This window comes from Hippocampus comes, unplaced genomic scaffold, assembly GCF_001891065.2.
Source record: "Hippocampus comes isolate QL1 unplaced genomic scaffold, H_comes_QL1_v1.1 scaffold144, whole genome shotgun sequence".
Taxonomy (NCBI): Eukaryota; Metazoa; Chordata; class Actinopteri; order Syngnathiformes; family Syngnathidae; genus Hippocampus; species Hippocampus comes.
Window position 1 is genome coordinate 464,056 of NW_017805782.1, and position 12,305 is coordinate 476,360.

Sequence of the window (12,305 nt, forward strand, 5' to 3'; positions counted from 1 at the left end):
GCTGCGGCTTGAAGGCAAAAAGCTGCCTTGCATTCATTCGCGTGATTGCGGCCAAAGCCAAAAAGCAACAGTGAAGCAGACAGATTGGTGGCGTGTGATTATTACCTCGGTGCGTCTGCAGGCGGCGCTATGATTTCCAGAGAATTTTTTTTTTCTGGAGGGGGGGGGGCGTGTTTGTTTGTTTTGTTTTGTTTGTTTGTTTGTTTACAGAAGGCTTTAGAGTGGAGGCGGAGTCTGAGATCCGGAGATTAAGGTCGCGGCGCCGTATTCTGGTCCCGACGTCATCGCCTCCGCCTAAAATCACAGCCGGCCCGTCACTTGGCATTTCGTCACCACGGTAACCTCACCCCATTCGACAGGTCATGCGGCGACAGGCGAGACGCGTTCAAGCAGGGACACCTCGTTAGACGGCGCGCTGATGCCGTGTTAAGATGGAACGGTGGGTGGGGAAGTTAGTCGGGGAAGCGGTCGGGCACACTCATCATCGGATGTTCTTGTTTGGATCGGATTTGCTTGCTTTGATTCGAGGAAAACACCGAGAGGAAATGAGACGGTGGAGAGGAAGAGGACGGACGGGTTGCGAGCGCTTGCGACAGCCTGCTGGCAGCAGTCCCAATTAATAACAGCCCCAACGTGTCTACTCATCAAAAGTTGGCAGATGAAAACACCGCATGCATCTCCTTCTCAAAGCTGCGCCTGCATCTTGGCACAAAAATCACTTTTTTCAAAACCAGGCATCGCCAATCAATGCTCGTTCCTCCAGCCAAAACTTTGTCTCCTCCGTGTGCAGTATTTGCAACATGATGCAATTGCCATCAAAACCATCTTGAGGCCAAATCTCCAAACGCGTAGCGCAAATCGCAATGGTATCTCCCAATTCAAAGAAATCTCAAAACCTCGTCGTCAGAAACTTTCACGCCAAGGTGGCAAAGGTTCAACTTGTTGTCCAGTTCCAATATCACCAGCACCCTCACTTAGTAGTTAGTTAGTTAGTTAGTTAGTTCGTTAGTTAGTACTGTATGGTAGTCATGGACAAAGTCATGATTGGAGAGATTAGGATCATTGTCACTCAAAGTTCATCAAAACAACGGGGACGCGTTTGGTTGAACTTTCTCAAGCATGCAAAAAAGGGGCAAAGACGTCAACGCGGGCGGAGCGTCGACAAACGAGGAGCGGCGAGGCGGCGTTTGGAGAAGCAAAACGGACAAACACGAGACCCCCAACGGGCAGGAAGACGACCGCTCCGGCGCACTTACTTCCGCTTTGGCCGACACGTTGGCTTTCTGCCGCCGCAGATCCGACTTGATGAAGCCTGCCGGTCATTCGGCGACAACGATACAAATGACACATGGGTTCACATTTTTTTAGCCACGACAACGTGAGGACGAGGAGTCTCGGACCCCGTCTGATTGATTTCATCCCCTGGGAAGTGAAAACGACGACGTCTGGCAAATTTGTAACAATACTGCCACATTTTGGCATTTGGGTGTCGCCGAGGAAATGCAGCAGGACATGGTTTCCAGCAATGACCTTCAAACATGTACAATTCATTTCGAAATAGCTCTTGCAATAAACGTGTCATCGCTTTCAAAGGTTGAATCCGTCCAAACACGAGATTCTCCAACAATTGCACCACCGCAAGGCACACAAATCATGATCTTAAATTTGGACTTGGCAGCAAATGGCAACCTTTGGAACCAAATGGCTCACATTTGATCGAAGGGGGGGGGGCGAGCTACTTTGTTACAAAATCAGTTTCAGTAGGAAGTACGTTTCTCCGCTTTTCATAAACAGCTCAACCAACGGCGAAAAAAAATGAATAAATAAATGCATGAATGAATGAATTGCGCTTCACAGCTCATGTGCCCGATTCAATAGAGGCATTCAAACAAATATGAACACGTAACTAGATCAATAAAGATGTCTTGTATTGCACTGTGTCAATACATGTTTGGTGATAGTTCTTGAGAGAGTTTTCATGAGTTGACCGTCATTATTAATATGATCAAGCACGGGAAAAAGAAAGAAATACGGCGCGCGGCGCCGCCGTGGCGAGATGTCAAAATCTTGTCTTACCTGTCATGACGGTGCCCACCAGGAGGAAGACGCACAGGAAGATGTTTCCCGGCAGCGTGCCAAAGTTGTCGATGAGTTTGCCTTGGCAGATGGTGAAAATGATGCCAAAGACCTGCGCGGGCACAAACATGCCAATCATCTTTTTGGGGTTTTGATTTCTTTTTTTCCAGAAATAAATAAATAAATACATCAAAATGCCGTCGGATGCGACGGAAGAAAGAAGACCAAAGAGCATTCCGGCTTCACGGAAATGGGGTGGGGGGGGGGGGGAATTCAAGATTTGATCTCATTTGATGGCAATGGCGTCAGAAACATGACGGCAACCGACATTTTCCGACAATATTGGAACATCGTGAGAATATGCTTGTAAATTCACCAGAATACATTTAGAAGAAGGAGAATGAAGTTGTCATTTTATATCAGAGTAGCCAAGCCAAGAATGTTACAAATCGAGAGAGAGATCGGCTGCTTTTAAGACGCGGCACGAGGAAGCGGTGACGGCTCCGAGCAAGGCAAGGAAGTGACAGCCAAAACTGGCGGCGAAGTAAGTAAGACCTTTTCTCTTCACCGCCCCCCCCCCACAAAAAATATATATCTATCTGTGGTATTGTTGAGGGGGCGGGGTGTAGTTTGGGTCCGCTGCTGTAGCAGTACGAGAAAAAAGTCCAACTTGGGACGACCATAAACACAAAGCGACACAACTTGATCCCGTTGTTTATTTGTGGATGCGGCGACGCCTTTACCTGCGCAGAGCAGTTGAGGAGTCCGGAGGACGTTCCCTCCGACTCGGGATAGGTCAGCTCAACGGCATACTCAAAGCCCAGCGGCAGGTAGCCTGTCATGAAGAACCTGAAAAAGCCCACTAATAATCATCAACAACACTCATCTTTCTTGCCCCCCCCCCCCCCCTTCTAAAAAAAATTTTCGATCAACAAAATTCCAGCTGGGAACCCCCCCCCTCCAAAAAAAAAGAGTGTAAATGTCCACAATCTGAGTGGAGCAAAGATCAGCGTGTGAAAGAGGAACTGCTGACTCGAAAATACAGTGGAAGTGACACACACACACACACACACACACACGGGAAGGATTCGCCTTTTCTCCATTTTGACTTCAATTTGGAAATCAACGCGCATGGCGGTCAGGTGAAGAACGAATTCCCGGACGCACTGCGACATCGTCTGTCCAAGGGTCGCGGCGGCATTTTTGTTCAAATATCCGTGGCTTAAAGGGCGCGCCGTACGCCTGCGTCTTGTCCGAAGCTAATTTCCGCGGCCCACTAATGAGACGTGTTCGCGTTCGGCTCGCCATCTTGTGGCGTACGTGTCGCTACGACCGGGAGTGACAACCGGCGCGAAGCGAGCGCGCTCGGCCTCTTCTTTGGAGGAGCAGGCAAAAAAAAGGCCGACTTGACGAAATGCCATCCCGAAAAGTATCTCGGCGTACGTCAAGTTTCTCGAAATGAAAGGGGAACGGTACATCTTTTTGCTTTGAATGCACATGTTGGCTTTCCAGCACGACAGTTTGGAAAATGGTCATTTCCGCGCCGTTACCCGAGAACTCCGGCGGTGATGAAGACGACCCAAAGGTGGCCGAGGCCGAGCGTGGCGGCGTACACGACCATCCCCACCAGCGACATGAAGTACACGGCCAGGGTAGTCTGCCTGCAAAAGAAGACACGGGCAGTGGCATGGTTGGTGAGGCACTGACTCCTTTGGTGTCAGATTTACAAATATACAAAGCAAAAAAAAAAGGGTAGCTTATTCAATTGGCTAAACATTATATTTGTGACATACAGCTAGCTATACGGCAAGCAGCACGAGCCAGTTGCACGTATCGAGCCCAGTTTGTGATGATTGCGCAATGCAATGCGCATTCAGAGGTGAGGCTCTGCCTCACCTGCCTCCCCTGACCGCACGCCTCTGGACACGCGACACCCTCGTTTGACTGCCTTCGCCAAATCCATCGAAAAAAATGGATTTCCCCCCCGCACCCCCAAAAAAAAGAAAGAGAGCTCCGGTCCAGTTGTCGTATATCAACCGGGAAGTTCATATTTATGCCAAGCACCAACTCGCAGGCTAAATTTGCAACTTTCCGCCAATTGCAGGGACCATCCTCTCGCAAATAAACAACAACATGGATGCAGGTTAGGCCAGCTAGGGAGGGGGGGGGCAAGTCACACGAGGGTCAACTTGAAAGCGACACCTGGATAAACAGCCCAAGAGCCTTTGATGCACAAGCGGAGAAACAAGCGAGCGGTCCGAAAGGACCGTCAACAAATGCGTGTTTCCGCGGCGCTCGCAGATCGCCCTCGGTGGTCTGCCCTTTCGGACACTCACTTGTACGTCTTGGTGCGGTCCAACCACACGCCGCAGATGAGGGAGCCCACCATGCCGGCGATGACGATGGTGAGGCCGATGCGGCCCGCGTTCACCTCTTCGCCCTGGAGGAGTGGCGACAACGTTTACGCTTTGCCTCCAGCCAGCTCCGCTCGGAAGCAACGACAAGAAGTACGCCAAGGTTTTCGTACCGGGTAGTGTTCGATGATCATGCGGTTCAGCAAGGTGCCAACGGCATAGAAAGAGCCCACGTTCAAGCCTGGAAGACGACAAGCAGAGAAAAGTGAGGGGGAGAAGGGGCAAAAAAATAGACACATGTGCTCCTTGATGTTAAACAGATCCTCAAGGTTTTACAGCTGCGTCTTTTTTTTTTTGCTTACGGGAAGCTCAGAAACAAAGAGGAAAGAAAGCAGGACCTCTTTGGCGGTGCTGTCAAGACCACCTTGCAGGCGGCCTGTGACTGTCGAAGGCTTTGAGGATTCCTTCTGGATGTTTTTATGCCCCCCCCCCCAAAAAAAAAAAAAAAAAAACACAGCAAAACACAGCGGTTCTGTTCTAAGGAATTTAACAATGGCCGGCAATGATCTGTTTCGCTTCCGCTCCAGCACAAACAAACAGACAAAGATCAAAAGCGCTGAAAAAAATCGTCGCCGTCTGGTGTTCGAAATGCACGCCAGTTAATATTCAGAACTAAATCAAAAAACACAAAAGGGAGGGATCCTAACCCTTAAACAATCGCCTTGGCAAATATTTGAACACCAATTGGGGCAACTCAACCAATATTCGTGCCGTAGCGAAGGCGGCAAAGCTCCCGCGCAGGAACTTGAATGAGCAGGAGCGGCAGGGCGCCGTTTTTGCTCACGAGCCGCAGTTGGAGAAAGCTTCCGCAACAAACACATCTCCGACCTCTCGACGGTCGGACGGACGGTGCCGAACACAAGGTGGCACGGGGTTCAAGTTCAAGCGACGCCAAAGGTTCCGCCGACGCGGGACGCCGGCGGCCGAGAGGCGCTCGTGCGAGGGCGGGCCACTCGAGCTTTTCGGTTAATCATTGGCGGACCGTAAACAAACTTTGGACCCCTCCGACGACGACGACAACGTGCTCCCATCCTCTTCGGGTGACCAACAAGTGGCCGTGGATTTTTTATGAGCGTGGCAGATAAGATCCCCTTCCGGGACATTTTAGAGCAGCGAAAATATGATTCAAGACAACAAATCAAATGAAAAAGAGGAACTCGAATTGTGTTACACTCTCAACATAGAGACCATCGAGGGCGGAAGATGAGAAGGAAACCTATGGAAGCATTTGATGTCACAATGAGGCGCTCGAGTGCGGTGTTCCGCTTCTTCACAAAACCACAGCGCGCCCCTTCAGTCGCCACCCGCGCCATTCGGTCAAAGGCCACGACAGCGGCCGCGATCCAAAGAAGCGGACGGACAGCCGTACCGTACGTGACGATGAGCAGGATGAAGGGCCTGTTGCGGAGAAGCCGGAGAACGGAGGCCGTGTAGGAATACTGCTCGGGCGGGATGCGTCGAGCCGTGGCCTGAGCCTGAGTCGGGGGAAGCTTGGGACGCTCCTGGAAGACTTGAGAGAGAGAGGAAAAAAAAAAAAAGGTCAACGCAGGGAACATCTTTGAGCTTTCCGACACGCGAGATGATGAGCCGGAGCACAAAAGCGTTTGTTCGTCTCGCTCTCTGATCCCCGACCTGCACTTCCGGTCCATCACGTGACCGCCGATTCCTGTGCCTGAAGGCCTCGTGTTCAGAAAAAGAAAAAAAAAAAGACAGCGGGAACTCTCCTCTATCTCCGGGAACTAAAAAACAAGGTTGTTTCTAGCTTTGGAGCGATAACGGTGCACGGCTGACCTCGCTCTGCGAATGTGAAACCAGACGGCACATGAATGTTGAGCAAAGATGCCCTGATAGAAGATGAGCTCCCTGCATGTTTTGACAGCTAACCTCAAATGAGAAGCGCAGAACCCGTGTGACAATCGCAGCCTCTTTAACCAACGCCAAGTATCTCGCCGGCCCTGAAAAACAGCAACGTTCACTCGCAGACTTGTTTTTTTTTTCCCTTTGGCCGCTCGTTTGAGTCCATTTTCTAAAGTAAGTTCACCTTGAACCCATTTCAAGTGTGAATTTGATGACACATTAGCTAGCTAACTTGACCTTGTGGAGTACTCCATTTGTGATCCAAGTTGTCCAAAATGCTAGCTAACCCAAAGCTAGCTCAGGCCCTGAGGACCGCGTGTGGCAAAACTCGGAAATAAGGCAACCTTAAGGGACAAAAGGCATGTTAGCCATTCTCCACATCCGTATTTGTGACCTGAACTGTGTGAAAAACGCAAGCTATCTCCTTGAGCTTTGTTAGCTTAGCCCCTTACTATCGCATTTGTCCCAACCAGGAAAGCGCTGCATTGTCACGGTCAAACTTGTTCTGAATGAGGGCAATGTTTGTCATCATTGGAATGATTCGAGACCCCCCCCCCCCAATTACTTGTATGCTAAGTCTACAGCTGACAAATGTTTAGCTCGCACGACAATGAGACTCAAAACGCAGCTGAGCACATCGCCGCTCGCTTCATCCTTAGCTTGTTCCTCTTGAGATAAAAAAACGAGACAAAAAGGTAAACCAATCCGATTCTTTTACAGCCTCGTACAATGCGACATTCAGCGCAGTTACAAGGAACGAGCGTTGGGAATCGGCGCAAATGCGGAAAGAATGGCGCTACTATGGAATGCCTTGACAAGTCTCCTCCTGTGCTGCTGAACGCAAACAAGCGTTGCCTTCACTCGTATTCCAGGGTCCGCACGCTCCCATGCGACAATTCCTTTCTTTCAATACGATGCAAATGGCTTCCCGCAAATCCTCAGTACGTTTAACGCCGCGACTTTCGTCCCGCGCCGCGTTCCCACGCCCGACGAGCGGAGTTATCAAAGGCGGTTTTGTCTGTACGGGAACATGGGAGTCACTCCACGCTTTCTTCTCATCCGACGACGATACAAGAGGCATAACGTGGGTGCGGTTTGGGGATATCGGGAGTTATCTTGAATCCGATCGTCCGGTACGGCTCATCTCTTACCCAAGACGACGAGGATGAAGAGGAAGGTGGCCACGCCGGCGGTGATGTAGAACATGATGCTGATGTGGTGGGCCAGCTCGTCCATGTCGTCCACATTGGGCACCAGGATGGGGGGCACCAGGAACCCGATGGCGATACCGAGCTGCGGCAGGCACGGACGGCATCATTTTAACAACATGACACGCTTTCAAGATGTCACCGTCATCGACGCGACCCTCATATAACAGCACGACATCTACTCAAAGATAGGCCTCCACTCAAAGGGAAGCCGTGCCTCAAATATGTCGTCGGTATCAGAAAAAACCCCACTCCTCAAATGGAGGCATCCTTTTCTCTTTCGCATTGCCTGTAAAAGATGGCAGTTACTGCGGATACGGCGCCAGTGTGGAATGGAACTAGTTGTGCAAATGAATGCCATCTCTCGGAAGAAAAAACGGAAAGAAAAAAAAACCAAAACAACAGCTGCAGCCAAACAGGCAATCGCTAAAATTGAATGACGAACTGATGGCTGGTATGAATCATACAAAGAGAATTTGAATCTTTGTCAAAACACACAAAAAAAAAAAAAACAAAGTTTAACCCAATGCCTTATCCTTAACAGACACCAGGCACTCATTGTACAAAAACAAAAAAAACAAAAAAAGTGAAACTATTTTTTTAAATGCTCAAACCCCTAAACCTTCCCCCTCACAGATCCACATCAACATAGTTCCTTGTGCTGGAGACCTTTTTTTTTTTATTATGCTTTTGACATTAGAAATGTCATTCAAGACAATCTGTCCAAGCGCCACGGTACAGCGCCAACTACTGCCGACTCGGCCTCTGTATACGATTTTTTTTTTCTTTTGGTTCAAGTATCGTTAGCCTGTATTGATACTTGCCCATACGTGATTCATTGCCACCAAAGATGGCACCGAAGGGGCTCAAACACCGCAAATGGGTGAGCCGCTCAGCCAGAAAACAAAAAACAAAACAAAACAAAAAAAAACATTCAATTCATCTTTTTAAATGCCACTTGCCTGGTTTCCAAAGACGCCGATGGAGCAGGCGGTGGACACCTCGTTGGATCCGAACCAGACAGAGGCGATCCTGGACGGCATGCCCAGGATGAAGACCTGGGCCAGGGAGCAGCAGAACTGACCCAGGAAGGTGACGGCGAACAGGTGCCGCTGGACGCTGCCCACCTTGAACCACGTCCCGGCGCAGTTGAGCGCGGTGGCGGCCAGGGCGACCACCCGCAGCCCCTTCTTGTCCAGCAGCCACGTCACCGGGAAGATGAAGGGGATGTAGGTGAGCATGTAGATCATGGACATCCAGTCGATGGTGAAGGCGTCCACTTGGTAGAACTTCATGAAGATGTTGTTGATGATGCCGTACTGGATCCACTGGTACGAGTTGCACAGCGAGTAGGAGCTGAAAAGGAGCACCATGACCCAGCGACGCTTGTACAATCGCGTCTCCCAAACTCCGTCGACCGAGGCGGGTTCACTCGGACCGGCGAGCCGCTGGAGACCCTCCGGCCCTTCCCCGGACTCCAGCTTGGCTGGCTCCTCGCCGGGCTTCTTCTCGTCTGACTCGTCCTTCATGGCGAGCTCGTCGGCGCGTGTGCGAGCAGTTTAAAACGGCACATGGGCCGGTTTAAATGTTTTGTTTTTTTTAATTGCGGAGTGGGGGTGACTGGTGGAATTCTCGAAAAGAACTCACCGGGAACAACTTTTTAAAGACGCGGGGGGGGGGTGGCTGAAGTCGACTCGAGCCGAAGTTCCACGTCAATTGAGGTCGTCGTCTCTGGACTCAAAGTTGGCTTGTGGCGGGTCCGAGTCGCGAAAATATCGGCGTCTGTTTCGATCCGGGAGCGGGGGCAAGTGAGTGAGATGAAGTCCACCCCCCCCGCCTCGTTCCGACTTGGCTCTTCCTTCCTCGAGCGTCAACACGTGGCGGCAGCATGACACCGTCCACGCGCACCGCGACCGAGCCGGACCTTAAAAGCACGCCTGCGGGCTTGTCGCTCAAACTGGTCCGAGCCGAGTCACGAGTGGCCCAAAGTCACGGTCAGCACGTGCGACATTTTCCACTCGTCTGTAAAACTCGACTCATTTCGTGTGAGAACGAGTTCAAAGACATCCGGGTCATTCGCGTGGGCGTTCGCTGACCGGAAGGAGGCCAAACGCTGACATTGAAAAGAAGAAATAACCCCCCCCCCCAAAAGCGAGGGGGGGGCTATTCGAACACGTGCGCCTCTTCCCCGCGTATTGCACGTTTTTCAAACACTCACACTGACAAAAACAATGAGAGACAAAAGTACAGACTTTTTTTGAAGTGACTTATTTTGGAAAGAAAGGGAGGTGATGGCACGAACGGAAGAAAACAAGAAAATACCGAATGTGTGAAAGGAAGGAAGAGAGAGAAAGGAAAGGGGAGAAGGACAGAAGAGAGGAGGGATGGAAGGAAGTCAAGAGAAGCGTGGATGCAAGGAAAAGACAAACGGAACGCGGGACTGATTGAAAGGAAGCTTGAAATCGAGCAAACAAGGATGCTGTGAACGGTGGGATGACAGAGAGCAAGGAGGACGGGAGGGAAGGATGGAGGACAGACGGAAGGAAGGAATTTAGGCAAGAGGGATGGTGCGAAAGCGAAGAAAACGAAAAAGGTCGGACACGCGGGCAGGGATGGAAGGACACAAGGATGGATGAAAGGAAGTGATGAAAGATGAACAAAAGGAGGGAAGAATGTAAAGTCGGGAAGTCAAGAAGGGAGCCTGCTTGGAATCAAGGATGTCCTGTGAAAAGAGGAGAAGACGCCAGTCGAATGAGGAGAAGTGGAGATCACAAGGCATTTCCACATTTAATAAATATCTCCTTTCGTCAAACTTCGGTTCGACTTTACATTCGCTTTGTCAAACAATCAAATTGGTCCCAAAAACATTGAAATACATCGCCTGAGCTTTTGAGGGGTTCGATTTACGCAGCAAAAAAAAACTGGGCTTCATGACCCCCCCCCCCCCCGCAAAAAAAAAAAAAAAAAAAATCGAACAAACCGGAAACGTACAAATGAATAATCAGCGAGGGTTCTTTCTCAGCATGTAAACAAAGACTGCTCGGTGGGTCGACAAGAGTTTGCGTTTCGACAGAGCACGCGGAATTAGGTACACCGGGGTCGTTCAGGTGTACCTAACTTTGCGAGCGTTTGGAGAATAAAAAGGGGTCCCAAGGGTGCCGACGTGACGTGATGGCTGGCAATCTTCCCGCTGGGGTGAGGTCAGTGTTGGTAGTGTGGCACGGCGATGTGCTGGTGGTAGGCGGCGTGGTGGTGGTGGTGGTGGTGAGGAGGCGGATACGGGAGGTCCGGGGAGGTCGGGGCAAGGCCTGCGCACTGCGGCTCGTGGCTGCTCAGCACCGATGACAGGAACTTGGCCTCTTCCGTCAGCTGCTTCACCTCCTTCCTTAGTGCCGCGTTCTCCTTCTCCAGGCTCTCGCTCTCCTGATCGTTAAAAAAAAAAAAAACAGCAGGGACCGATCAGACGCTTGTTTCGAGTTGCTGTGGGGGTCGAATCTTGTCTTTGAATGTCCAGGATGCTTCTTGAAGCTGTGGAATTTTTGGAGGTATTCCAAATTGAAAACTCTCCATTGGAATTGATGCGACTCAAGCGGGAATTGAGTGCGTTTTAATGTAAGGGCGTTGAATTTGAACATCAATATGGCAGATTTTCATGCAGAACTCCGTTTGCCCACATTATTTTAGCAACCTTAATGGCTGCAGTTTCTTTTTGAATGGATGGCAAATTGGAAGCTCGCAACCAATTGATGCCTCGGAAATCGGAAAACGCTCACGGCAGAAAACACCATGTACATGTAAAGTGGACCAAGTATTGAGCCTTTTTTTTTTCTGACCGTGCAGTGACGTTGATGGAGAGTATCATGCAGAAATCTGTGGAGCGAATCTCGAGCCTTCCCAACCACCACGTGAAGCCACCGCACTCGGTTTTTCGTCAAAATTCAGTTTCGATCTATTTTCCCCCAGTTCATTGTACGGTGTATGTCATCGCCCTGTCAGCAACGAACCAGAAATGTTTGTAATCGCTGCTTCATTCACAATTGTTCCCATAAATTCCCTCGGAGGGCTTTCAGAAATGTTGCAACCCGACACGCATTTCCTTGTTATCAGTGAAGAAGCGACGACGCCCATGACCACAATAACTGTCCTGATAAAGAAAAAAAAAAAAAAACGGACTTTCATTGAGCCATCCTATTTGAACCCTTTTACAACATGTCCTCCTTTACGAGCCGTGTGTGTGATAACCGCAATGGAGATGACACGCTCATGTCAAGCAGGATAACCTTTTGATGTCGCTCTGCCGATGGGCAAATCAAGAAATTGACAGTACAGCAGCGACAGTTATTTTTGGTGTTCATTTGTGTATATATTTTGAGTTTAAAAAATATGTACCGAAACATAAAATTTCGCGCAGCTGTGTGCGTCAACGACAACGGGAGTGGCACGCACACGTACTCTTGAAATGCTTTGCTAGCATGAGCCATGACGCGACCGTTCATATTCATCGGAGACGGACTGCTAAGTCAGCTACTTCCACGACAGGAAGAAGTGTGCTTTGGCTTTCACAATAAAAGCGCTTACAGGAAATTCCATCTCCACGCTGTAAATGGTGCTCATTAACAACGTTCTTAGGTAGATGTTGTTTGTTAAGTGTACTCCTTTAACTCGTGTTTTATTTAACATATTTAACCTGTGTATGGGTTCGCTTCAGAATCTGTATTTTTTTCCCCTCCCCTCTCTTAGAACCCCCCCC

At 49.9% G+C, this 12,305-nt stretch overlaps 2 protein-coding genes across 5 annotated transcripts in view; both read right to left on the reverse strand.

Moving 5' to 3' along the window:
• flvcr2b (FLVCR choline and putative heme transporter 2b) overlaps positions 1 to 10,037 on the reverse strand; it is a 27,245-nt gene extending 17,208 nt beyond the window's left edge. The window contains exons 1-10 of one of the 4 annotated variants that reach the window (XM_019885053.1): positions 8,518 to 10,030; positions 7,499 to 7,640; positions 5,860 to 6,000; positions 4,604 to 4,671; positions 4,413 to 4,516; positions 3,627 to 3,737; positions 2,820 to 2,925; positions 2,077 to 2,188; positions 1,257 to 1,312; positions 106 to 294 (exon numbers count right to left, since the gene is read on the reverse strand). In XM_019885053.1, the coding sequence (XP_019740612.1) occupies positions 217 to 294; positions 1,257 to 1,312; positions 2,077 to 2,188; positions 2,820 to 2,925; positions 3,627 to 3,737; positions 4,413 to 4,516; positions 4,604 to 4,671; positions 5,860 to 6,000; positions 7,499 to 7,640; positions 8,518 to 9,084 (1,485 nt within the window). In that variant the 5' untranslated portion in view covers positions 9,085 to 10,030 and the 3' untranslated portion in view covers positions 106 to 216. Of the gene's footprint in view, positions 1 to 105; positions 295 to 1,256; positions 1,313 to 2,076; positions 2,189 to 2,819; positions 2,926 to 3,626; positions 3,738 to 4,412; positions 4,517 to 4,603; positions 4,672 to 5,859; positions 6,001 to 7,498; positions 7,641 to 8,517 lie in introns of all 4 variants that reach the window. The other 3 variants (XM_019885054.1, XM_019885052.1, XM_019885055.1) reach the window with 3 other exon arrangements.
• Positions 10,038 to 10,307: 270 nt separating this feature from the next.
• batf (basic leucine zipper transcription factor, ATF-like) overlaps positions 10,308 to 12,305 on the reverse strand; it is a 6,413-nt gene continuing 4,415 nt past the window's right edge. The window contains exon 3 of the mRNA XM_019885056.1: positions 10,308 to 10,978. Coding sequence (XP_019740615.1) covers positions 10,757 to 10,978 — 222 coding nt within the window. The 3' untranslated portion in view covers positions 10,308 to 10,756. The remainder of the gene's footprint in view (positions 10,979 to 12,305) is intronic.